Source organism: Oryx dammah, unplaced genomic scaffold (genome assembly GCF_014754425.2).
Source record: "Oryx dammah isolate SB20612 unplaced genomic scaffold, SCBI_Odam_1.1 HiC_scaffold_28, whole genome shotgun sequence".
Lineage (NCBI taxonomy): Eukaryota > Metazoa > Chordata > Mammalia > Artiodactyla > Bovidae > Oryx > Oryx dammah.
The window spans coordinates 109,823,644-109,848,779 of record NW_024070212.1 but is presented as its reverse complement, the minus strand read 5'-3'; the positions used below and the strand labels follow the sequence as shown (position 1 = coordinate 109,848,779).

General features: G+C 49.7%; 1 protein-coding gene across 2 annotated transcripts in view; it reads right to left on the bottom strand.

The window, feature by feature from the left end:
- CSMD2 (CUB and Sushi multiple domains 2) overlaps positions 1-25,136 on the bottom strand; it is a 677,707-nt gene that overhangs the window by 252,798 nt on the left and 399,773 nt on the right. For both annotated transcript variants that reach the window (XM_040231766.1, XM_040231767.1), the window contains exon 13: positions 10,541-10,723. In XM_040231766.1, coding sequence (XP_040087700.1) covers positions 10,541-10,723 — 183 coding nt within the window. The remainder of the gene's footprint in view (positions 1-10,540; positions 10,724-25,136) is intronic.

The window sequence follows — 25,136 nt, the reverse complement described above, 5'->3', positions numbered from 1 at the left end:
ATCTGTGCCGCTGCACGGGGAATGCACTTGGTGTACACAGAAATTCAAAAATTTTATAAAGGGAAAAGAACCTGTTTGCTCTGATCCCCAAACTGAAAGCTAAAGTGAGAAAAGCAGATATACCCACTTTCCCAGCCCCAACCCTCGAGGAGAGGTCACAATGCAGGATAAGACCCCTAAGGTTTAGTCAGTTTTCCCAGCCCCCAGTACACCCAGGTGACTGTGGTGCCCAGATACCTTGGCCCAGGACTCTTAGGTGTAGGAATATGGCTTTTGGTCTGGGCCTTGTTCTAAGCTGTTTTTGCAGTTTGGTTCTGGATAGATTCCTGGGTTTGACTGGGCTGAAATTTTGCCCACGATGCTCAGAAAAAATCTTCTGAGAATCTTCCAGTTGGAATGAATTTTTCTTCCTTACATACTGGCAGCACTTTGTGGCCACATCTCTAAATTGCAGTAGTTCAAAGATTGATTTATCCTAAAAGAATGTGCTCATCACACTCACGAGATCATGAGTTGTTGGAGGACAAGGACCGCATGATAATTATTCCCATCCCTGTCCTAGGGTCGAGCAGCACTGTGTTAGGTGTGGAGCAGGACCTCCCCTCCACATTTGCTGCATTCAGAGAAATGAAAGGCAGGTGACCAAAACACTGAGTTGTGATGTCACAATACTGAACTTTGCACCCATTCCCCACCAGGATATCAACATGGAGGTCAACATTCCTTGAACCCCAGAAGGCCACCACCATCATAACCACCCACATTATGCCAGCCTCATAGCAACAACATATGACCACAACATATGACCACATAAATTCTAAACCCATGCCCCAAGAGGCCGCCATCCTATCAGGGGACCAGGCCCCTCAGGAATGACCCCAAACCCTCCTACAAGCAATCAGCACACAGAGGGTATTCCTTATTAGTGGGGTTCTCTAATCTGATAAAGATCATCTAGGAAGATTTTAGAACAATAATTCCTGGCTCCCATCCCAGACCTGCTGAATCAGAATTTCTGGAGATGAGACCAAGATTCTCTATTTTTAAAAGCCTATGAGTGATTCTAATAATTAGCTGGGTTGGGGTTCATTTTATATTGGGCAGGGCCACCAGAGATACCTTCTTCCCCCATAAAGTATCAATTTAAAAATAAAGGTAACGAGTGATGTTTGTGACCCACACCAGCCTGGTGGGAAAAGTGTAGGTTTTACTTCCTTGGATGTACTGGGTGCCTCCTTTGTGAGCCATCCCTGCCCATCCAGTCTCTGCCTGATGAGACCCTCCACCCCAACTCTCCAGTACACTGAATACCTTGGTTCTATAGGCTCAGTTCTTACAGCCATTTCCTGAGCTAAGCCCAGCCAAGGCTGACAGTCACAGGAAGTCCCATCCCCTCAAACAGATGAGTATGGCTCCCCAGAGTCAGCATTTGGGGGGCTTGTGAGGAGCCTGGCACACCCACAGGCGCACAGAGCTTCCAGACCCTCCCCACCTGCAATCCCTGCCCTACGATGTGTGCCCCAGCCCAGGGACTGGGCTGCTTTCCCGATTTGTGGTTTCCTCTCCAGTCCCTGCTGTGAGAGAAGCTCTTAATGAAAAGGCAGCCTCTTGCCGGGGCTGGGACGGCCTTGCCTGGGTAGACGCTCTTCCCCTGGTGAGGACCAGAGGCCACCTTCCCCCATCAAGTATCTGCCTATTTAAGAACAACGGTAACAAGCAATATAGGACCGACTCGAGCCTGGTGAGACAAGTGTTAAAGCTACTTCCTTGGATATTCTGATTGGAAATACTGGCAGGCCTCTTTATGAGCCATCTGTTCATGCAGGGTCAGTCCTCCCAGCCCCACTCTCTCAACTCCAGGTTTCTCTCCCCAGGCTGCCCCTGTGGCCCCATCAGGCTTCACAGCCCTGGCTTTAGTGCCCATTCCCCATTGGAGGAGCAGATACAGACTGTTCCCACCTCCTGTCACTGCCAGGACTTTCTGCTCTGGAAAACAAACCCTTTGAGTTACTGCAGACCATCTACAGAGCAGGCACCCCCAGCTCCACCACAAGCTAGCACACGTCTTCAGTGTCCATGTGCTGGGGGACTGGGTAACAGAGGAAGGGGGCCTGAAACCATCTGGCTTCAACTTCTAGGAATTGACCTGAAATTGACAACGTTGGACCAAAGCAATCTCCAGGTTCTCTGTTTCTCTTCCAGGGACACATGTGGGTTCATGGGACCTTTATGGAAGCCCAGAGAAGTAAGGAGAACGTTATATCAGCAGAGGGAGCTCACACCACCCTTATCATGACCCCTACCCCGATCACAAGCAATTACCAGGAATATTATCTGTCATACTGAGGCTGACACTTTCAAACCCCAGCTGATTCCAGTTCTCTCTGAACATTTGAAAGAGGCAGTTTCCAAGGACTCTAGTTATTGGGGTCATATTTTCTGGGATGAAGGAAAAGATGCTTGAAACTGCACTTGTCCTGGAAAACCTGGGGTTAAATATTTATGGGGAATGCGAGGATTCAGCCACGAAGAGCGAAATTGGACATGCCTCACGTGTCAACAGGGCATTGCAGTTGAGGTGGGAGGGGAGTGAAAAAGCAGCTGCCTGTTTAAAAATACAGCTAGCAAGCGAAGTATGTGACCTATATGAAGAAAACCACAAAGCTGTTATATTTGGAAAAATGAAAGTAGATGAACAAAAGAGTGACACATCGTGTTTCAGGATGGGAAGCCTGCGTAGTATAAAAATGCCTATTTTCCTGAAGTTAATTTATAGTTTAATAGGAGCACACATACAAAATCCCAATAGGATTTTTTTTTTTACTATGACAAAATGATTCTAAAATTAATCTTGAACAGCAAACAGATGAGAATAACAATGAATATTCTGAAAGAGAAAATAATTAACGGAGGAAGGAGTAGTTTCCAGCTCTGCTAGATATTAGAACATATTATAAAACAACAATTAAAATTATTCAATACCGGTGCTAAGATAGAAATGAGCAGCAGAACAAAGCAGTGAGTCAAGAAACAGACTTAACTACATCCGAGGATTCAGAATGTGATAGAACAATTCATTTGCCTCAAATCAAAAGGGAAATGAATTACTTAATAAATTGTGTTGGAAAACTGTGTAATAGTTTGGACAATATCATACATTCATCTAAATAAACTCCAGATGGATTAACAAATTATATTAAAAAAATCAAATTACTGACAAATAACCAAAAATAGAACAGACTGTTCTTTCAGATCGGTGGCAGAATGATAACTTTGTCAGCTTTGAAAAGAAATCACAAATATCAAGAGATGTGTCTGCATAAATATGTAAAACAACTGTACAATGCAAACTAGCAAAACAGAAAGAAAGAAGAAAGAAAGCTAGAGATTGGGGAAAATATGTATATCAAATGGAAAGAGCCTTCAAATTGAAAAGGAAAACACCAACGCGACACTCTCATAGCCACGTGTCAGGACAGACAGTTGTTACCCAAGGGCTGCAAACAGCAAATCCTCCAAGTCCCTGCGGGGCAGGGCTGCACCCAGGCCAGCTGGAGAAAGGCCAGGACCAGAGTCCTGTAATGAAATCCTGACACCTCGTGCTCCAACAGGGACACGCTTCCAGCCACGCATACCCAGCAGTCTCTCTCTAGATCCTACTCCATGGACCCTACCTCCCTTCTTTCTTTCACTCACTTTGGGAGCAGACAACTCCTTTAGGAACCACTAGACACTGAGTACGTAGAGACTGCACATGTGTGTGTGCACACTTGTGCATATGTGTATCTATGTATCCAATGAACCTCCTCCTTTTGCAGAGCCCCAGACCCCCTGGCTTCTCTCAGAACCCAGTATTGCCATTAGAGTAGCTTTCTTCCCAGCAGGGCCCCCACTCCGTCCTCCCATCTTTGAGGCCCAACTGTTCTAACAGCATTGATGAGAGTCTATGCTCTATGAACAGAAGGGTTGTTGCTCCCCTGTTACATACCTCCTGTGATGTCTGCCACATCACTGGACCTCAATGAATATGTGTCAGATAAAAGAATGAACCTTCATGGGGCGGTTTCTAAACGCATCTGATTCACCAATGCTTTCTAGATGAAAAAGTAAACTTTGAACCACAAGAGCCCACTTTAATTTACATAATTATGTCTATCTTCATGTGAAAGCGAGCTCTTTGAGGTCAAGGGCTGTGCCCAATTCATCTCTAGATTTGCAGCACTTAAGATAACATTTGGCACTTCATGGAAGTTGACAAGGGTGTGCTGGAGGGATGCATTCAATTTATACCTATTAAATGGGCAATTTTTAAAAGGCCACACAAATACTTGAGATTTGGTGATGCTGGTAAAGATTGCAAGAGATACATGTGACCTATATGAAGAAAACTATACAGTTGTTAATATTTAGAAAAATGGAAGCAGATGAACACACAGAGAAATCCATGCCGTATTTCTGGATGGGAAGGACATATGTTATACAAATCTTAGTCTTAACCTTCAAGCTTTTGTTACTGACATGATGACCTGGCAGAACATTTTGGGGGAATGATATGAGTATTTTTAAATGTTCCTACTCTCGCCCAACAACCTCATTTCTGGAAATTTACTCAAGGACAGAATTCAAGAAAAGATGTAAAAAGGTCATATGCTTGAGGATGGGGTTCCGGGTGGCTCAGCTGGTAAAGAATCTGCCCGCTAATGCAGGAGATGCAAAAGACGCAGGTTCCATCTCTGGATCAGGAAGATTCCCTGGAGAACGAATGGCAACCCACTCCTGTGTTCTTGCCCGGAAAATTCCATGTCTGAGGAGCCTGGTGGGTTATAGTCCCTGGTATCACAGAGTCAGACATGCTTGAGCACACGCGAGCACGCATGCTTGAGGGTGTTAAAAGCTTATAAAAATAATTGAATTATACTGCATTTCCCCCAGAGGAAAATTGGCTAAGTCATGGTCCACTCACTAGACAGAATATTCCATAGATTTTTAAGACTGGTAAAGTACGAAAGACATGTCGTAACATGACAAGATACGCAATATAATATGAACTTCAAAAGACAGAATGCCAGATGGTATGTTCACTTTGATTAAAACCATGAACTTCAAAAGACAGAATGCAAGACGGTATTTCACTTTGATTAAAACCATATGAAATAAGTGTGTGTGTGGGTAAGAATCAAAAAGGAATGGCCAAATTGCCTTTGGTTGAAGGAAGTGAAATTAGGAATATCTTATTTATTTAAACTTTTAAAATACTAGAGTATACCAAAAGCCTGTGCTGAGTAGAGGTCCTTGGACTCAAGATACTCCTTGAAAGAGTTACAGTACCTTGTATGGACATGGCACTAAGATCTCTCCCCTTCAGCCTGAGCAGGATCATTCCAAGAGGTGCCCCAGTTTAGAATTTTACCAGGATTGGCCACACCTACTCATGCAGCTGATTTGGTACATAGTAGGTGCTCAATACATCAAAATGGATGGATAAATGGATGGGTAGGTAGAAAGAATGAGAAAAAGTAAAGATGAAAAAAGTGACTTCAACAAAGGTATATTGCAACCTGAATACTCTTTGGAAGGACTGATGCTGAAGCTCTAATACTTTGGCCACCTGATATGAACAGCTGAGTCACTGGAAAAGGCCCTGATGCTGGGAAAGACTGAGGGCGGGAGGAGAAGAGGGCAACAGAGGATGAGATGATTGGATGGGGTCATTGACTCAATGGACATAAACTCGGGCAAACTCTGGGAAATGGTGAGGGACAAGGAAGCCTGGCGAGCTGCAGTCCATGGGGTCGTGAGGAGTCGGACATGACTTGGTGACTGAACAAGTGCAAATACTGGTGTAGTCCCAACACGGGTCACGGATCTAGCCCTCATGAATTTGTTTCACTCTTGTCAGTTTCTGTTACTTCATGGGTGTGGCTCAGACCACTGTTTGTTTCTCAGTCTGGACTAATGTTGTCGTCTTAAGCTTTCGATGTCCTTACTGACCTCTTGAATTCTGGAAATCTGGGGCAATAGAGAGAGTGTACATTTGGAAGAGAAGCCAGCTCTGTCAGTTAACAGTTCAAATTCCAACCCATCATCTAACGGTTCTATAACCTCTGAGCCTCGTTGAGCTTTGTTTTCATCTGTAAAGTAAGAGAGTAAATATTCCATGATGCTGTAGGGAAGAGTCCTATCTTCCCAATGACAAAACATGTAAGAAATGATGGCATCTTCCTTTGCCCCATGCTTCCTCACTGTCACGATTCAATAGTTTCTAATCATGACCTAATTTAAAATGTAAATACTCAGATTTCATCACATTTAGGATCTGACAAGACTAGCTTATCCTATCCTGGTGGTTCTCCATCCTGGGTGACTTTTCCCCCCAGAGGATACAGGCAATGTCTGGAGACGTATTTGGTTGTCACAGTTAGTAGTGGAAGGGGTGAGTGTGCTTCTGGCTTCTAGTGGGTAGAAGACAAGAGGGATGCAGCTAAAACATCCTAAAATGCACAAGAGCATCCCCCATAAAAGAATTATCTGGCCCCAAACGTCAGTAGCGCTGAGGCTGAGAATCCCAACGATCTGAGGACTTAGTCCATTCCTCTGACCAGAAATCTGAGTGTGTGTGTGTGTGTGTGTGTGTGCATGTGTGTGTGTGTGTGTCCATGTCCAGAGGGTACAGAAGGAGTGGTTGAGGGGAGTAACTCAGTGGAGAGAGGATGGAAAGGTGCTAGGAGAGGGCCATATCCTGCAGCGCCCCTGTATGGAGCACCCTCCTTTACCTCCCAACCCTCCAGCCCTGTATCCTCTGTGACACTTTCCTTGAGCCCCTGAGGACCCATGTCTCCCTTCCCTGGTCTCTCAAGGACCGCTTGCTGATTTGTAACTCACACTGTATGCATCCCTGGGTATCCTCATTTCACACCTATGCCATATACATTAGGAACCGAGCAATTAGGATTCACGCCTTCTGGTGGTGGCTTACAAAATGGCCAAGGGAAGCTGGCATCTGCGAGGTCTTGGCATTTTCCTGGCGAAGGCTGTTTTGAAGCTATTTCTTGCAAGTGGCTGCTAATGGACCGATAATTGGTTTCCTGGCTTCCTTATGAGGTGTGAAGAGTTCTGCTAGCCTGTCAACAAAGCATCACGTGTTGTGCAAACCACCATCAGTTATTTGTATCTTCCTTCTATTGTATCTCTTGTTGTGGAGGAAGAAGGGGACAGGGTTATATGGGAGAGGCTCCCACATGGTGCTTTTGTAAGGAAGCCAGTGAAACAGCCTGAGTTTCTGGGAAGGTGAAGGGTGTTTGAAACCCGGGGGGCGCTTCCTCACCAGGACCCCGGGGTTGAGCGCCAGTCCTGCAGGTGGAGGCCGGCACAGGGCAGACATGCAGTGAGAATGCTGTTGAATGGGTGGGAAGTGCCACTGTTGCCTCCTGCTTTGGAGCAGCGATCCCTGGAGATGTGAATCAGCCAAGGAGGAGGAGCGCGGAAGAGAAAAGACGCCGGCTCCATCTTTTCTTTCAGAATGCTTCTCATGGTGAGGAACCGAGATGAAAAAAAGGACCATCTACTGAGCATCTACGACTGCGAAGGCAGCTCGCAAGGCAACAACACGATTCCGAAGTCCCTGCTCGCTGCAGAGAATGTTTTGGGACATGAAGGCAAGAGTGTACTTGTGTCGTCTCGGCAGGGCCATTCCCGAGTCAGGAACAGTTTTGAAGAAAATGTTGCAAGAGAAGGACAATGCAAAGCTGTGCACTTCTCTGGACAAGTGTCCAAAGAAATCTGAGCCTTCAAAACACCCCCAACTTCAAGTCCTCTCCTAAACCCTCAGAAGGAAAGAACGACATTGTTTGCTAAATATTGTGTTAATATTTACCGTGACTAACATGGAAAATTAGGGCACTGAAGCTGACATTTGCTAGAGGTGCTTTTCTGCATACATTTATGACCATATGATAAAACAGAGGCTGACTGGACTATTCTATATTGTTATAAATGCTTTACAGATATTGTCCTTTTTTCTATGGATCACACACTATTATAGGATCACACATCTGTTATAGGATCACACGCTATATTATATATTTGATCTGGGGTCAGGAGGAGAATGCCACATTTTAACTTTATCCCTCGAAGAATGAGCTCTGTATAAATGACCCACTTTAGAAAGTGGTTTGCAAGTGTTCATGGTGGAAAATGTGAGGACTGTCCGTGTCATAGTTGTCTTTTTCTGTAAATATGATCACAAAGGCTTAGAATTGGGGAGTGCAACCCTGTAAGATAGATCAGCAAAGCAAACTTCAGAGAGAAGCTGCCCTGGCCAGAGCCAGGAAACAGCCAAGACTAAGACACAGGTCTCCAGATGCCGAATCCCTAATTCTCTCAACGCACCCAGATCGTCTTAGTACCATCTTTCACCATGAGTTAGACCGGGAGTTCCCTGAAGGCAAAGCCTGAGACCCAAGGATGCATCAGATTAGGGGCTGGGATCTCAGTAGAGAGGAAGCTGACAGATGGCACTCACTTGTGACCTTGCTCATTGTGCAAAAGCCTGGGGCCAGCATGTCCTCTCTGGCCTCCTCCACCAGAACCAGCATCCTTGAGACTCCAGCCGTGTCTGTTACACCGAGATGATCAGAAAAACCTGAGTGGTGGCAGTACCTTGGGGATATCACCCCCCATCTCCCAGAATCATCTGGAAGAAGAAGTGCCATCCTCCCCCCTCCCCCCCATCCCCAGAGTGCCTGCTTCACAGTTCTCATCAATAAGCCTCAGGCTCCTCTTCCTTGTTTTAAACCACAGAGAGCACTGGCCCGTACCCACCAGGACTCCTCTGCCCTCTGCTTCTTCTCAGCTGATTGTAAGCAGTGCTCAACATCCTGTCAGCTTTCCTCGTGGAAGCAGAGAGCCTGCTGAGCAGCACTGACTGAAGTTTTCAGAGAGATTTCCTGAAACTACTTCTAAGAGCCAAAAGGGCAAATACATTCCTGGAGGGCTTGAGTGACAGACCCCCTCGCCTCCCGGAGGCAGCATTCTGCTACCTGCGTTTCTCAGTTTGTGGAGTAGGGAGCTTTATCCTGGTTCTGAGTCACTGGCTGGCTCTGAGGCACACTTCACTCCTGCCAGCTCTCTGCCCTAGAAGTCTGACCCTTTCCAGTTCTCTCTGCTTTGTTTCTCCCAGATGGATTTCAGAGATGGAGCCCCCACGCTCCCTGAGACTCCTGCAGCCTAGACCTTTTGCCTTCTGAGGACCTGACTCTGACCCGCTCTGCAGGGCTCCATTCGATCCGCCCATTCAGCCCTAGGCTCATCTCTGAACCTGTCCAGCCCTGGTCCCTGCTAACCTCCCCTGCCCCCTGCCCCACCCCCAGCTTCGAGGGTGCATGTTGTCAGCCCCTATATTCTAACCACATCAGGCCAGAGATCCGTGACTGATTCCATGCAATATATTTTTTGATAATTTGAGTTGCTTAATGTGCATCTAAGAGCAATTTGATCTTTAAAATCCTCTGCAAGAATCTTTACATAAAACTCACAAGTCATAAAAAATGCTTTGCCAACTACACAAAGTGATTTTTTTGTTGTTCGAGAAGTAGTCACTGTGGTATGACCCGGCTCAGCCATTCCCAAGCCAAACTCTCCATCATCACAGATATTCCTTATAGTCTCCCAGGTTACTCCTCTCCCCGCCACGAGGGGCCAACATTCTCTGCGAGGCAGCACCTGAGAAACCCATTGAGAAGGGAGAAGAGAAGTCGGGCTGTCAGCCCTTCCCTGGGGAAAGCAGATTGTAAGAGACAGAGAGTGGCGGGGGTGAGCGTTGGGAGGAAAAGAGACAACAGCCCAGAGAGGGAGAACATTTGATGTCTGAACAAAGACCAAGCCTGCTCCTTTACACACTGCCCCCTCACGCTAGCTGATTTCCCTGGGAGCCAGGACTTAAAGTATTATTTGCGCTGGAAAGCAAAGTCAGACCATCCCAGAGGAGGGAAGAAAAGAATCCTTGTTGTCCCCAGAGAACAGAGCACTTGACTCCAACCCTTTCTCCCAAAGATCAACAATTCAAAGAAAGCTGGATCCCAACCCCTCCCTACATCTGATGCAAGAGGAAGCAATTGGATGAAACCTGCATATCCCGGCACGGCCATGGTATCCCACAGTACCCCCAGGCTGGCAGAGTGTCTAGAGCCTTACGAACTGTGCCAGCACCTTCCACCCTGGCTCGACTGTGTGGTGTCACCGACAACTAGAACGGTGAGGAGGAAACGTCTGGGTTTGACAGTGCTTGCGAGGGTCACCGGGGAGAGGAAGGCGGTGTCCAAAAAGCCCCAGATGTCAAGAGCAGTCACCCTCAGTGCCACACCATTCACGTCACTGCCAGAAAGGAGGACTCAGCCAGGGACGTTTCAAGAAAGAGAAGAAATCAACCAGAGTGAAACTGTGGTTACAACCCTACGAGGTTCCCAAGGACAGGGCCCCCAGATAAGCTAGGACATGGGTCCCCGGCTTCTGAGTAGAAGCGACCCCCCTCCCTGTCACTTACACACACAGCCTGGCTTCTTAGCCGACCACTGGTTATTCTTTTGGCACGTGATTGCCTTCTGCCCCACCAGCTCAAAGGCAGGCTGGCACTCAAACTGGAGGGTGTCCCCGTGGCGGAACCGGGAGCCTTCCCGCCGGCCGTAGGCAGGTACGCCGGGATCTCCGCAGCTGCCCTGCTCGATCTCTGCAAGAGAGGAGAGGAGAGAACAGACACACGTGGTGACTCCACACCGCCCGAGGCCGGGGCACCACGCTGCACCTCCGCCACGAGGGCAGGGCTCGGACAGACCCCGTGGGCGTCTGAGGAGAAGCCCTGCAAGGTCCTGTTTAAAACAGCATCCTGGGAGGAACGGTCCCTCCGGCTCTGGGACTGCGCACCCATCAGGAGCACTCCAGGTGCTTGGCTGTTTTCACTCAGGGAAGGTGGTTGTATGTTCCCTGTGAGACACCGTCCTAGGAATTCACAGGGTTTGGAGCCTTCTTTCCTGACTGGACTCTGCATTCAGATTATGCCTGTTCCCTGGTAGGTTTCAGGCTCAGTCCCTTCCTGCGCAGTGAAGGTAAGAACAAGATGGGAGGGAGGCTGCCTTTGTGCAGCCTGCCTTTCCCCCACCCAGAGATGATGTGAGAATCAATATCCACTGCCTTCTGACCTGGAAGCACTTTCACGAAGATATATTTTTAACTCTGTTTGAGACAGGAGCAGGCAAAATGAAAAAACACAGGACTCATCAAGTATGCTTTTAAAGTTCATGGGATCCAACTGGTGAGTCACACAGGCAGTGGGTTCCCCCAGACAGCGCTGGAGGTCTGGGCTCAGGGCGTGATGGGTAGATGGCCTGGTCGGGGAGTCAGTCAGGACTGAGACACCCCGGGGAAGTCTTCTGTCCTGGCCACGGCCCTGGAGTTTCCTCCAGAGTCGCCCCCCCTTCTACGAGCTTGGTGCTGTGAGAGATGAAGAGCGGGGCGGAGGAGGGGAGGGGGTGGGGAGGAGGAGCTCGGTTCCCAGAGGGGAGGGCGCCCCGCAGGACAGACTGCAAGTCATGGATGAAGTGACAGATGGTGGTGCGAGGACGGCAGGAGTACTGGGATTCAGGGGCCTGCGTAGTGGGAGTTTTTGGATACCTTCCCAGGACTGTCAGGCCAAAGCGACCCTGACTTTTCTGTGGGCACCGTTATGGGCTGTCGGAGTCACAGTCCCCAGAGTTGCTGTGCATGGCCTGACAGGGGCGATTCTGCAAAAAACTCTCTCACCACAGCTGCTGGGTCCTGCGTTCAGGTCAGGCGAGCCCCAGGCACTGCTGCCTTATCTGGACGGTGACAGTGAATACTGCCACCTTCATGGTCCCCTCCCCCAAGCCAGGGCCTCCAGCCCACTGCTGAGAGCAGGCAGAACAGGTGTTCCTTGGCTGGGCTTGCGTGAGTGTGTGTGTATGTGTGTGCAAGAGAGAGTCAGAGTGTGTATGTATGTGTGAGAGACCATGTGTGTGTGTTAGAATCAAAGTGTGTATATGAGAAAAAGAGACAGTGTGTATGAGAGAGAAAGTCATTGTGTGTGTGTGTGTGCATGTGTGTGTGTGTGAGAGAGAGATCTAAGTCAGACAGCTCTTGCTGTCCTTGGTTTCGGGGAAAAGAGGGTCTGCATGACCAGGCATGAGGCCTGAGGACTCCAGTGTGGGTCAGCTCGCCCTCCTTTCATCTCAGGCATGCCCCTGATGGCTCCCTCTAAACACACTTGAAAGCACAAGCCAACCCTCCTCTGAAGCCAGCTCTCCTGCCAGGCTTGGAGAAGCGCAGCCATGGAGGTACTCCCCGGAAGGTGGCCCCTCTGCTCCAGGTCGTGGAGCCCCAGGAGACCTGAAGAAACAGAAGCAGGGGCCCCCGAGACAAGTCAGTCTGGAGAAGTGAGCGGCAAGGCCCCCCTCCTCCCTGCGCTGTCCTCAAGCATGCTGTCTCAGGGACACGGGGTCTTGGCGAAGACTTTCACTGCGGACCCTCTGAGAGCTGGAGGAAGTTACCCACGTGTGAAGACAGAGCTGGAACTCACTGTTTGGGAGGGGACCCAGGTGTAAGGCGTCCTGGGGAAGCCCAGGTATGCTGCAGAAGAGGTAAATGTGGGTCTGCCTGCCTGCGCCCCAGACCACACCAGCTAGTGTGGGGGTGTGATCAGCTTGAGAGAACAAGCATCCTGAGGGGGAGGAGGGAAGTCACTCTGCTCTCTCCACTGTGAAGGCCTGGCCCCATCCACACCTATTCCATTCCGCCTGCTGTCAGTATGATCAGAAGCATAGAGTGCCAGACACTTGGGACCTGGATGTGGGCTCTGGTCCCAAAGACTAAACAGTCTAGACTAGGAAGCTAATATTCATGACAACTCACACTTGGTAGGTGGGGCTGGAGATGGGGTGTGGGTAATGAGGCACTAAGCTTGGGTGCAAAATTTCAGGGTGCAGCAGGCACTCAGCCATCTAGACAAACATGATCTTAGTGCAGTGTCTTGATTTTTAGAAAATCAAAATTGATGCCTATAAATCAAATCCAATAGGAAGAAAGATACTAGAACTTAATAAAAAGACCAGATCTGACTCAGCACTTGATCACTCACCTTGCTTGCCTCATCCTAGTCCTGGGCATCAGAGTCATTATTGATTTTTTTTTTTTAATTTTGGATATTCTGCATTCATCTTGGTTTTTAAAAACTAGAACAGTAAAATATTGAGCTGGCCAAAATTTTATTCACACTTCTCCATAAGAGGTTATGGAAAAACCTAACATGAATTTTTGGCCAATCCAATATTATTTATTGCTGAGTTCTTTGGTGCCCCCATGCCTCTCTCTTCTCAGCCCAGTCTCAGCCCAGGCATCAGGGGAGACTTCTTGGAGGAGGTGACGTCTAAGCTGAGGCCTGAAGTCTGTGCGGGAGCCAACAGGTAAAAATAACAAGTGGGATTTGCTGCAGTAATATTCGCAACAGCCAAGACCTAGAAACGACCTACGTGACCACCGACGGATGAACAGATAAAGAAACTTCGGCATGCATGCACACTGGGGTGTTTTCAGCCACAAAGAAGGACATTCTGCCATTTGTGACGTGGATGAACATTGTGGGCATTATGCTAAGTGGAATAAGTCAGAGAAAGACAAATGCCAGATGATCTCACTTATAAGTGGAATCTAAAAAAAAAAAAATGAACTCACAGAAACAGCAGAATGGTGGTTGTGGGTGGAGGGGTGGAAGTGGGGAAGTGGGAAAATGGGTACAGGTGTTTCAAAGACACAAAATTCCAAGTATAAGATGAGCAAGTCAGGGGAGGTGCTGCACAGCATGGGGATTCTGGTTAATGACACTGCTGTTGCATTCTTGTAAGTTACTAAGAGAGTGGGTCTTAAAAGTCTTCAACACATACACACACATTGTAAGGTGATGCGTGATAGGTGTATTAACTAACCTTCCTGTGGTAATCATTTCACAATATATGCACATATTTAATCAACACGTTGTTCACCTCAAATTGACACAATGTTATGTGTTAATTACGTCTCAATAAAGTTGGGAAAAAGAGAAAGGCATTAGCGGGAGGGAGAGGAGAGGAAGGACCTTTCCTGTGCTGCAGGAGCCTGAGCAGAGGCACAGAGGTCAGGCTGTTGGCAGGACTGCAACCCTAGCAGCGACAGCAACTCATCACTGTGATCACAGCGAATCAGCAGTTCTGACGGTGTGCTGGTGGCCGCTCTGAGCATTTCACACACAGTTGACTCCTTCCATCCTTACAGTGCCACTGTAAGCTAGGTACTACCATTCCCGTCTTAAAGGTGAGGAACCCGAGGCACAGAGAGGTCATGCAATTACCCAAGGTCATATAGCCTGGAAATGGTGGATCTAAGGTCCAAACCCAGTTGGTACAGTTCCAGGGCTCTTCACCACTACGCCATATTGCCTTTCTATAAGCACGAGTACGTTCCACAAGGTGATGAGACGTGAGACCGGAAGAGGCAGGCAGGGTCAACCCACACAAGGGCCTCTGCGGCCTGCTGATGAGACTGGACTTCAGAGTGTAGGCAATGGCAGAGGGTGGGGACTCGGGAAAGGGTTTCATTTCACAGGCATCTCATGATGTGGATTTTACACGGTCACCCTGACTGCTGCCTGGAGAATGATCTGGGGGTAGTGATTCCGAAGGCAGGGAGGTCACTCACTCGTTCAACAAGCATTGGAGTGTCTACTTAGGGTGATCCTCTGCCCTGGGCACTGGGCCTGGGCGGGGTGTGCAGAGCACAAGGCAGACACAGGTCCTGCTGCCTGGAGCTTCCTTTCTGGAGGGAGGCTCCTGATCTCTAGGGGCTGTGTGGAAGTTTAGAAAGGAGTGGCCACAGGGGAGTGGAAGGAGCTCGCTGGTTACCGGCAGGAGGCCGAGTGTGACGACAGGGCCGGCACAGGGTGGGAGAAGGGGGAGATGATCCACAAAGAGGAGGTGACTCGTGAAGAAAGCACTTCTTCACAGTGAACAAATAGAGAGAGGGCAGGTGGCAACTTACGAGGACTGTGGACTTGAGCGGGCAGTGGAGCAGGGTTTTAAGGTTGAGTAAACTAGACTGTAATTACCTGACGGAGAAGGGGAGAGGGGGAGACAGAGGTGGAGAATATGACCGAATGAGAGACACTGAATGGCCAGCTGAGATGGACAGTGACAGCGTGAGGTTCTGGAGAAGGCAGGAGGCCCGGGACCAGCGCACACTGGGGGCTTGCTTTAGAGATCAGGAAGTGCCCCTTTCCTCGTGACATGGGGAGGGCAGAGGGGAACACAGCGACCTTTCAGGCAGGAGGCTGAAGGAGCTCTTGTGATGACACAGGCTCCACATTACAAGCGGAGGAGGAGGATGGGCCATGATGTTTGCTGAAGGCGGGGGACCACTCGTGGGGAACAGGAGGCAGTGTTGAGCAGAATGTCTGCCACAATCCCCTGGAGAAGAGGACACACAGCCATGGACCCCGGGTCCACGGAGGGGCTCAGCTCGTTTTCAGGGACACCCGTGAGCAGGGCTGTGTGGCTTGTCCCAGAGCCCTCGCATACTGGTTCACGTGCACGAGGAGAGAAGGAAGGGCAGTGGGCAGGGAGGTGAGGCTATTGATCGAAGGACAGCTGACGGGTGATGCTAGGGGCCCGAGGTTGATGGCGATGGCGGAAGGACGTGAACAGAGTAGGTGGGGGAGGGGATGGGGAATGGAGAAGCCAAGAGAAGGACGCGAACGGAGTAGAGGGAGGAGGGGGTGGAGGAGCGGGCGGAGGAGCAGAAGGCACAAGGGGCCTCGGAGCAGCTGAGTGGAATCCGGGCTTCACAGGTGCGGAGAGCAAGGTCCTCACCCACAGGAGGTGAGAGGGCTGAGAAACGGAAAAGCAAGTGATGGCGGGACTCAGGATGGAGAGGGAGAGGCTGGCGACCTGGACGAGGAGGGAGTGAGCAGCAGAGGTGGAGACAGCCGAGTCAAAGCAGAAGGGTGTGCACATAGGTGGAAGGCACGGGAGAGCAAGCACATGAACCCACCTCTCAGGGGTGTGTGGACAGGTGCTGCCCGCTCTGGAGAGGGCTCCTAGGAACGGTGACCTCGGCAGAAGTCAGGTTTAAGGGGGCATTTGGTGAAGAGGTCCAAGACATTGAAGAGAGGGAGGTGCAGGCTACAGAATCAGGATTTCATGGGCAGAGAGCAATAACACACAGGGTGGCTCGAGAGTGCCTTTCGGAAGACTGGGGGCCTGGGGGCTGGCCCTCAGACACCCCATGTCTTGATCTAGACCTTCCCTCCAAACCCAGGGTCAACCCCTGCTGGAAACACACAGGAACCAAGTCCCCATTGCCCTCCTGCCGGAAAAGGCACGTGAATCTGACCCTCCTGGCTGATGCCAACCAAATCTGAGGTCAGAGCCCAGAACTGAATCCCTAAGTCAAATTCTGACTTGGAGAAGGTCATGCATGCAGCTTCCTGTTATCTGGATTAATAGAATTCTATTTTGTAAGTGTTTATCTGTCTCCCTCCCTCCTTCTGCCAATCAGAAGTGAGCTGGCGAACACCAGATGCGAGCTTCAAAGACCCTCAGAATTCCATCGCCACCTGCGTATTCACTTTCCCTCTTCTCTGCTGTTTTATCCCTATCGTCTGTGATCAACCGTACCATCTTCTCCCCAGGTTTTCCCATTTCTAATACCAAATTGGAATCCTCTTTTATGACAACATCTGTAGAAAAGGAGCTGCGTCTTGTGTCTCTATAAATTCACTATTTGATGAGCTCCAAGAAGGGAGCGCCACACGGAGGGAGAGGGGCGGTGAGTGTGAGCTAGGATTCATGGTCTTTCCGATGGGGTGGGACGCCATTCATTCTTTCATTGATTCACTGTCCCCTTGGCCTGGGCTACAGCATCTTCTCCTCTCTGAAGTCCCAGGGCCCACTGCTCACATGACAGACTTCAGCCTAAGACGCCACCTCCTCCGAGCTCTTTCCCTAACCAGGCTCCCGAGATGTCTCCCTTTTCCGTTGCTGCACTCTGGTCTTTTCCTTTGTGCACTGATTTGTAAGTATCTCTTCAGTAGTTACTTTTCCAGACGCTGCACATGTAGCAGGAAAAGAAAAGAGCAAAACCCTTCACCTTCCTGGAGCCTACTGTGTGTGGGGCATCAGGAACAAGCAGAGTCACGTCAGAGCCCCTTGGTGCCCCGCTGGCCGCCAGGTGGCCTCCTCGTTGCTCCTCTCCCCACCCCCTGGAACGTAAGCCCTGCAGAGGCAGGGATGGGTTATGCACTGTTGATCTCTTAGTACAGCGCCTGGAGCACAGAGCACGCTGCTCAGTGTGTGAGCACAGCTGATATGTGTTGCACGAGAACCGTGCCAAATGCCAGGCTCAGTGCTAACGACACAGAACTGCCCTACCCACGGCCCCCTGCCCCTGCCCACTCACAGTCAGGTGCGTCTAGAGATAGTTACAGTGTACGTGTGGGATGCACCTTATCACACCACCCAAGCAGGTGTAGTAAGGCAGCTCCAATCTCAGCCTGGGGCTGGGAGAAGCGGAAAGACTTTATGGAAGTTTCCCAGGCAGACAGGGGAATCAGCCCTTGCTGACCACTTCCTGGTGGTTCCTCTTTGCACCGTCTGCTCTCCACCCCATCCCTCACTGCCTCAGCCCATTTCTCTTAATTTCTCACCTGGGCATGTCATCAAACAAAAACTGTTCCCCTGCCCCTCCCCTGGACTCCGTACTCTGCAAAGCAGTGCGAGATCGCTAGAAACAAACATCTGATCATTAGTGTGGCCTGCTCATTGATTCTCCCATGGCTTCCCATAATCCACAGATGAAAACCCTAACTCCTTGGCATGGCAGGACCTTTGCCAAGCCCTCCCACCCCGGCTTCATCTTTGTCTATCTTCGACCTTGAGATTTAAACACCATAAAAAGGAGCCACCTGCAGGGAGGCAAAATAACGCCAGGAAGACAAGTGAGGGCTCTGAAGTCAGAAAGTCCTGGGTCTGTATCCTGGCTCTGACACTAAGGAGTAGGCCTTGGGTACCTTTCCTATCCTCCCTGAGCCCTAGGTTTGTCACCTGTAATATGGAAATGGTAATAATAACAGCCACCTTGCAGCATTGTTTTGAGGATTATATCAGACAACTGTCAAAACGTGCAGCACGTAACCAGTAGCCAGGAGGGGTTTCCTCAAGGTCATTACTGGCCTGTTGCTGGCAGATTCCAGCCGGCTCTCACAAGGCCCTAAGTTGGTACCTGCTGTCTGCTCGTCCTTAATGAACACCCCCTGCTTGTCTGTCAGACAAAGAATCTTCTTTCAGTGTCAGCTCAAGTGGTTCCCGCTTGGGGATGTGCCCTTGAATCATTCAGGCAGACTTAGCTTGCCCTCTTTCTCTCTCTCTCTGTCACTCCCAGCCCCCCTTGGACAATTTATTTATTTTTTTATTTTGAAGAACAGAGTTCAATGTGGCAGGAAGTGAGGATGAAAAGAGATGAGCCTGGAGAGATGGACTGAGGAGACCATGAAGAGCCCAGACGGGCTCCTTACAACCAGAAATCCCACCCCTTCTGCTCTTTGTATCTTCAGAACCAAGCACAGTGCCTTATGCATCCTGAGGGCTCCAGACCTGTTGTTCAACCAGCGTAGTCTCCTGACAGGTGACCAGGACACCTTGGGTGCTTTAGACGACCTCTGGGTATGCCTGGATCCCATGGATTTCCTGGGAACCACGTCCCGCTCCACATTTCTCCTGATGATGGGAAGGTCACAGGCGGGCAAGAGGCAGAGCGCGCCTGTCTGTGTGTCTCTGGGAATCTGGGCACCGTTCTCTGCACACAGTTGTCACGAATGGGATGGAGGTGTGGGTGGATGTGGTGTGCAACATTCGTCCCTCCCAGCTTCCTCCTCCATCACACTGTTATGGGTGTGTTCACAGGCTGAAGGACGTTGGGAAACAGGGGTGAATAAGATGAATACAGGTGAAGGTAAACCTAAAGAATATCCAGGTTGCCCCATACTGTTTGCATCAGCCCCAAACTGGAGCTTGCCGTCTGCAAAACCCCATATATTCAAAGAATATATTTCACTGGCTAACTGTTGTAGTTTAGTTGCTAAGTCATTTCTGACTCTTTGTCATCCCATGGACTGTAGCCCACCAGGCTCCTCTGTTTATGGGATTTCCCAGGCAAGAATACTGGAGTGGGTGGCCATTTCCTCCTCCAGGGGATCTTCCTGACCCAGGGATGGAACCCACGTCTCCTGCATTGGCAGGCAGATTCTTTACAGGGGAGCCACCAGGGAAGTCCCTGCTGGCAGATTACTTCCTGCCAAGTTTTAATGGGGCAATACCCTCTGCTGTTTACCACCCCTAGCAAACCTCTGGGTCCTGGTGGCTGAGGAAGCATTAAGGGTGCCATGGAAACTCAGTGAGCATCTTGGAACCATGCCTGATGTCATTCCTTGCTGAACCTGGAAAGTCTGGGCCTTTGAACTTATGGGGGTAAAGCAAGAAGAGGGAGAGGTCCTGAAAGTTACAGACCTGGGGCTGAAAATGGCCACGTGCTTGGCACTCTGAAAGGAGGAAAGGCGGGATCCAGAAAGGAGCAGAGTCAAGATGCTGGGCTGTTGCCCTTGGCCTCCTTTCAAGCTCAGCTCCAACGCCGTCTCTTGCAAGGGCCCCCCAATGCCCCCGCCAGCGTTCAGTTCTGGAGAAGGGGATGAAGGCACCACCTGCAGAGGGCTAGACTTGACCACCTTCTCCCTGCTTGCTCTCAGACTTTATTCTGTGGAGGTTTTAGCTTCAACCCTAGGCATGTGTCTGCTAAGTTAGCCTGTTCTCCCTTGGGGATGTCAGATCAACTCCTTTCCATCCTACAAGTAAGTTTTAGTTTCAGACATTAGCTCCTCCAGGGAGCCTTCCCTGATGCCCTCGAGTATTGTTAGTGGCCCCTCCTTGCTACGTCCCATTTCCTCTGACTCTAGTGAAGACAGACTGTGACTTGGGTGAAGGCACAGCTTGTCTTTTTACCCTTATCCCCTTGCAGTCTGAACAGTGTCTCTAACATAATAGGGGCCTAGATGATGCTATGACCTTATTTCCAACATGAGTCCCCTGGACTATTTGGCATCCTTCCGACATGATCGCTACCGCCCTGATCCTCCTTATCTCCAGGGTCAAGGTCCCAGCCCCTTCCTCCTCTGGGCCAGTCTCCTAGATTCCCCATGAGGCTGCCAGATTCCAGGCTCCAAGTCAGGAAGCAAGGAGACTCCCAGATTGATGCTAAAACTTGTTAGCAAGTTGTATGTAATTTTATAATGTTTCTGGTAAGTGCTAATTGCCTGTTCCTTAAATATTTCTTGTTCTGCTGGGAAGCAGAGCAATTGCAACTGTGAATGTGCTTCCTACAGCTGGCTGCCCTCATGGAGGGGGCCTGAGTTTCAAAGATCCAAGGATGTGGATATTGACGAAGTTGGAGGCTCCTCCCTCACTCCAACCTGGGATTGTGACAAACAGAACAAGAAGAATTTCTGGGAAATAAATCCCTCAACTTTTTCCACCCAGGGGCTTGAACTTTTAATGGGTAGGGATGGTGATACTGTGGTACCACCTGCCTGCCCCAAGTAAGCTTCTCTCTACCTCAACTGGAGCACAAGGGGTATTGATGCTGATGGGGTCAGGTATACCTAGGGGAGGTTTCTGCCCTCAAATGCCCCATGCCACTTGTGGGAACATTTGTATCCCTGCCAACCTCCCATCCCTGAGCCAAGGTGTCCTGTCCTGTATGGAATTTCCTAAGAGCTGGGACAGAAGGAGGCTAAGATGGGGGTGGAGGTAATCCTGAAGCTTTGGGCCATGAGTGTAGGTTGGAGGGAAAGTTTCAGGACTGGGGAAGCAGGGGAGGGGAGCAGGCTTTTAAGCTGAGTGTTTCCTAAATGCTAGGCCCTATGCTGGTGGCGCAGTGGTAAAGAATCTGCCTGCCGTTGCAGGAGGCGCAAAAGACGAGGGTTTGATCCCTGAGTCAGGAAGATCTCCTGGAGAAATGGCAACCCACTCCAGTGTTCTCGCCTGGAAAATTCCATGGGCAGAGGAGTCTGGCAGGTTACAGTCCAAAGGGATCATAAAGAATTGGACATGAGTGGGCTACTGAGCACGCGTATACACACACACACACACACACACACATACATACACACACACGCACACACACACACCACAGGCCCTGTGCTGGGGGCATCACTGTATGGAGTTCTCTCAAGACTCCTGTGAGATGAATGCTTATCAGTCCTTCTTCACAGATGAGAAAACTCAGGCTCAGGGAGGCCGAGGGATTGGCTGAAGATCACACACACAGCCAATGGCAGAACTCGATTGTAAACTGGGTTTGTCTGACCCCAGAGCCTATGGGGACAGTGGAGAATGTGGGCTCTTGGCACCTGAGTGCTGGGAGGTGGTAAAGCAGGCCAAAGGGAATTGAGAGGGTATAGGGGAAGGGTGCCTGACTGTGCCAGGCCCTGGGCTAGGGCCTGTAGGACCGGATACATTAATAAACTGTCATCTGCCTAGAATGGGCTTTTATAGGAGCCAGCATTTGACTTGGAATTATCATCACAGAGGGCCTTGGATGCCATGTGAATGAGTGTTCTTTATCCTGAAAGCAGTGAGAAGTTGTCATCTGGGACTTCCCAGGTGGTCCAGTGTTTAAGAATCTGTCTTGCAATGCAGGGGATATGGGTTTGACCCTTGGTCAGGGAACTAAGATCCTACATGCCATGGAGCACCTAAGCCTGTGTTCCACAACTACAGAATCCTCAAAGTGCAATGAAAAATTCTGCATAATGCAACGAAGATCCCGTGTGCAGCAACTAAGACCTGATGGAGTCAAATAAGTAAATAAATATATTTTTAAAAAGGGGTTTTTTCTGTGTGTGTAGCAGGAATCATGCCAGATTTGGATTCTAGGAAGATTACAGAGCTGCCTGAGGCAGATGGCTGGGGCAGAGGGAGAGGTGATGAAGGCCTCGGTCCCATCAGTGACAGAGGAGCCAGGATGCTACAGAAGGAGAACTGACGGAATCTGGGGACCGAGTCAGAGACGGGAGAAGGAGGAAGTGGAAATGAGGCTGCGTGACGGCGTGGAGGATGGCGCTGGGTATGGAGATGGGGTGAAGGGGGTGTAGGCGTGGGGTGGAGATGGAGAGCTTGGCTTTGGATGGTGTTAATGGACTGAAACCTCATGACTCCCCAAATTCATATGTTGAAGTTCTAACCCCCAATGAGGGTGTATTTGGAGACGGGGCCTCTAAGGACGTAGAACAGGTTAAACAAGGTCATAGGGTGGGGCCCTGATCTGACAGGATTAGTGTCCTTATGAGAGGAGACAGCAGAGAACTTGCACTCTTCTTCCCCCTCCACAGGCACATATCCAGGAAAGACCTTCTGAGGACACAGTGAGGAGTCACCTGCAAGCCAGGAAGACATCTGCAGCCATCTGAAGCCAGCCTGGACCACAGCCCGCATCAGCTGGTGCCCTGACCTTGAACTTCCAGCCTTCAGAATCGTGAGAAAATAGAGTTCTGTTATTTAGGCTCCCCAGTCTATGGGGTTTTGTTATGGCAGCCAGAACAGACCTAAGCCAGATGTGTTGGGCTTGAGATATCCGAGGCGGAAGCTGTGGAAGATGTGTCACAGGTAGACTGATGTCTACTGGGGAGCAGATCTGAAAGTCCCCAGGGTTCAGGCTAGGCTGAAGCCATGCGAGTAGATGTGATCAATGGTGGAAGGTTCTAGAAAGGGGATGAAAGCTGAGGGCCTGAGAAGTGCCTGCCCTGAGGGAACCATGCAGGAGCTGAGAGGGAGCAGCCAGGGAGGAGGAGAGGACCCTGGAAGCTGCAGGGAGGGAAGCCTAGAGCAGATGGAGGGACCAGTCACACCAGGGTTCCAGGGAACGTGGCCACCCACCTCTTCCACAAAGAAGGCATTGACTCATCATGAAGGTGTGAGACCCTCAAACACAAGGTCAAAGGTGGAAGGACAAGAGGGAAAAGCAGGCCCATCCCAACATGTAATCCTTCCTGGGCTCTTCGTCCTGCTGACAAAGTGCCAACTCTTTCTGAAACCTTGATTGAGGCCCTTGGAGACAAGGATCTGCCTTCTGCCACTTCTGCCTCCATAAGCTTCACCATGGCCACCGTGAACGACTTGCTTTCCCAGCCAGCCTAGGGAGTGGCGGGGAGGCAGGGACCTAGGACCAGGGCTATCTGAGGAAGCACGGGAGCCCTGGGGGACAGGCAGGAAGACTTGTGTCCCTGCAGAGGAGGGTGTACCCCAGAGTGGAGGACAGTGCTCATCAGGGCCTTTCTTGGCCTCTAGGGCAGGGCACCTCTGTGCTCCAGGCAATGTGCCAGGAGCCTTTTGTAATCTCATTTCATAACACTGCACAACAGTGTGATACGGTCGCCATTAAGGTTGCACATCTGGGGCTGTGCTGGGATTCCACAGCTCGGGTCCAAGTCCAGAGTCCGTTCTATCTTCACAGAACCTACTCCCTCTGTACCCAGAACCTGGGTAGCTCCTGTGAGTTAGTGAGGTCTCTAGATGTCCAGACTCTCTTCTCTCTTCCTACTTTGTCATGGTTCTGAGGAGAAGTCCTCCGGCCCACACTTAGTTTGTGATCAGCAGTCACATAGCATTATGTTTTTAGGTTAAGTCTACGTGCCCCTATTGTAACCTCAGCACCCAGCTTCATACAGGTCATATATCAATCAATACTGAGTGAAATGGACAAATGACCTCATCCAATCTCTAGTAAAAAGGAACTGAGGCTCACGATCTGTGGCCCACTTGATTAGGGCAGAACTTTGGTTTCCATAAAGATTTTGTAAGGAATTGAAATTCTGCAACTTTGGAGGGCTTCTGGTATAAGAGGAAAATCATGGGCTTTGAAGCCAGAGAGACTGGGGTTGAATCTCAACTCTGCCAGATCTCACACTTCTGTATGACCCTGGGCAGGTCACTTACCCTCTGAGTCTCTGATTCCTCTTCTATAAAAGCGCAGCCATCATCACAGAGTTGCGATTATGGAATGAGATGAAGTGGTACTTTTCAAACTAGTGCTTAGCCACAAATCCCCTCTTAAAAGAGGGCTTAGAGGAGGAGATCGAGGCAGGGTCAGAGGCCTCCCTGCTGGGCCTCCCCATCCCCACAAGTGAGTGGCCCCCAAGGGATCTCAAGTCTTTGCCTGACACTGTGCAACAAACATTCAATTAGACAGTGAATGTTCAGCTTCTGGTACATCACAGGCTCTCCACAAATGATGGGCCCCTTTCTTTTAAAAGGAAATCACACCAAATGAGCCCAGTTCCCCTTTCCCACAAAACAACCCTTCAGATACTTGGACACAGCTCTCAACTCTCCCCTGAGTTCACTTTCCCTGAATAAGCATTCAGGGGGCTGTTAACCTCTCTCACGGGGTTTGACTTGAAGTCCTCTCCTTATTCATCTCAAGTTGGGGTCTCCACATCTCTGCCCAGTTCTCTGATGCCTGATCAGAATAGAATAAAGAATCACTCACTCCCTGGGATAAATTCTAGTAGCCAATTTTTGAACATTCAAACAGGACTTGATATTTCTCCCCATTTCATCTTATCCTGGTACTTTAGCCAACTGCTCCACCCTGTCGAGCTCTTTCTGCATGCTGTTTGCTGACTGTAGTGACCATCATCCATCTCAAACTCGTGTGACTTTGGTCTTATTCAAGCCATGAATAAGATATGGAAAGATTTGGGAGTAAGATGGAAAGATCTGGGAAGGTGGATAGCACAGAATCATTCCTCCTCACTTTTGGTAACTGCTAAACATCTACGCAACTTCTAAAATGGGGAAACCTAGAAACTTTGAGTCTAAATCCACTCCCATGTCCAAAGAAGTGAGTGGCAGAGCTTGGGCCTGAATCAAGGTCTCTTGATTTCTCGTCTGGGACTCTTTCCTGCATATATATAACTTTATGTGCCAGAAGAGCACATTCATTTAACTACCTCTGTACTCACTCTCTGCTGCTGCTGCTGCTGTTAAGTTGCTTCA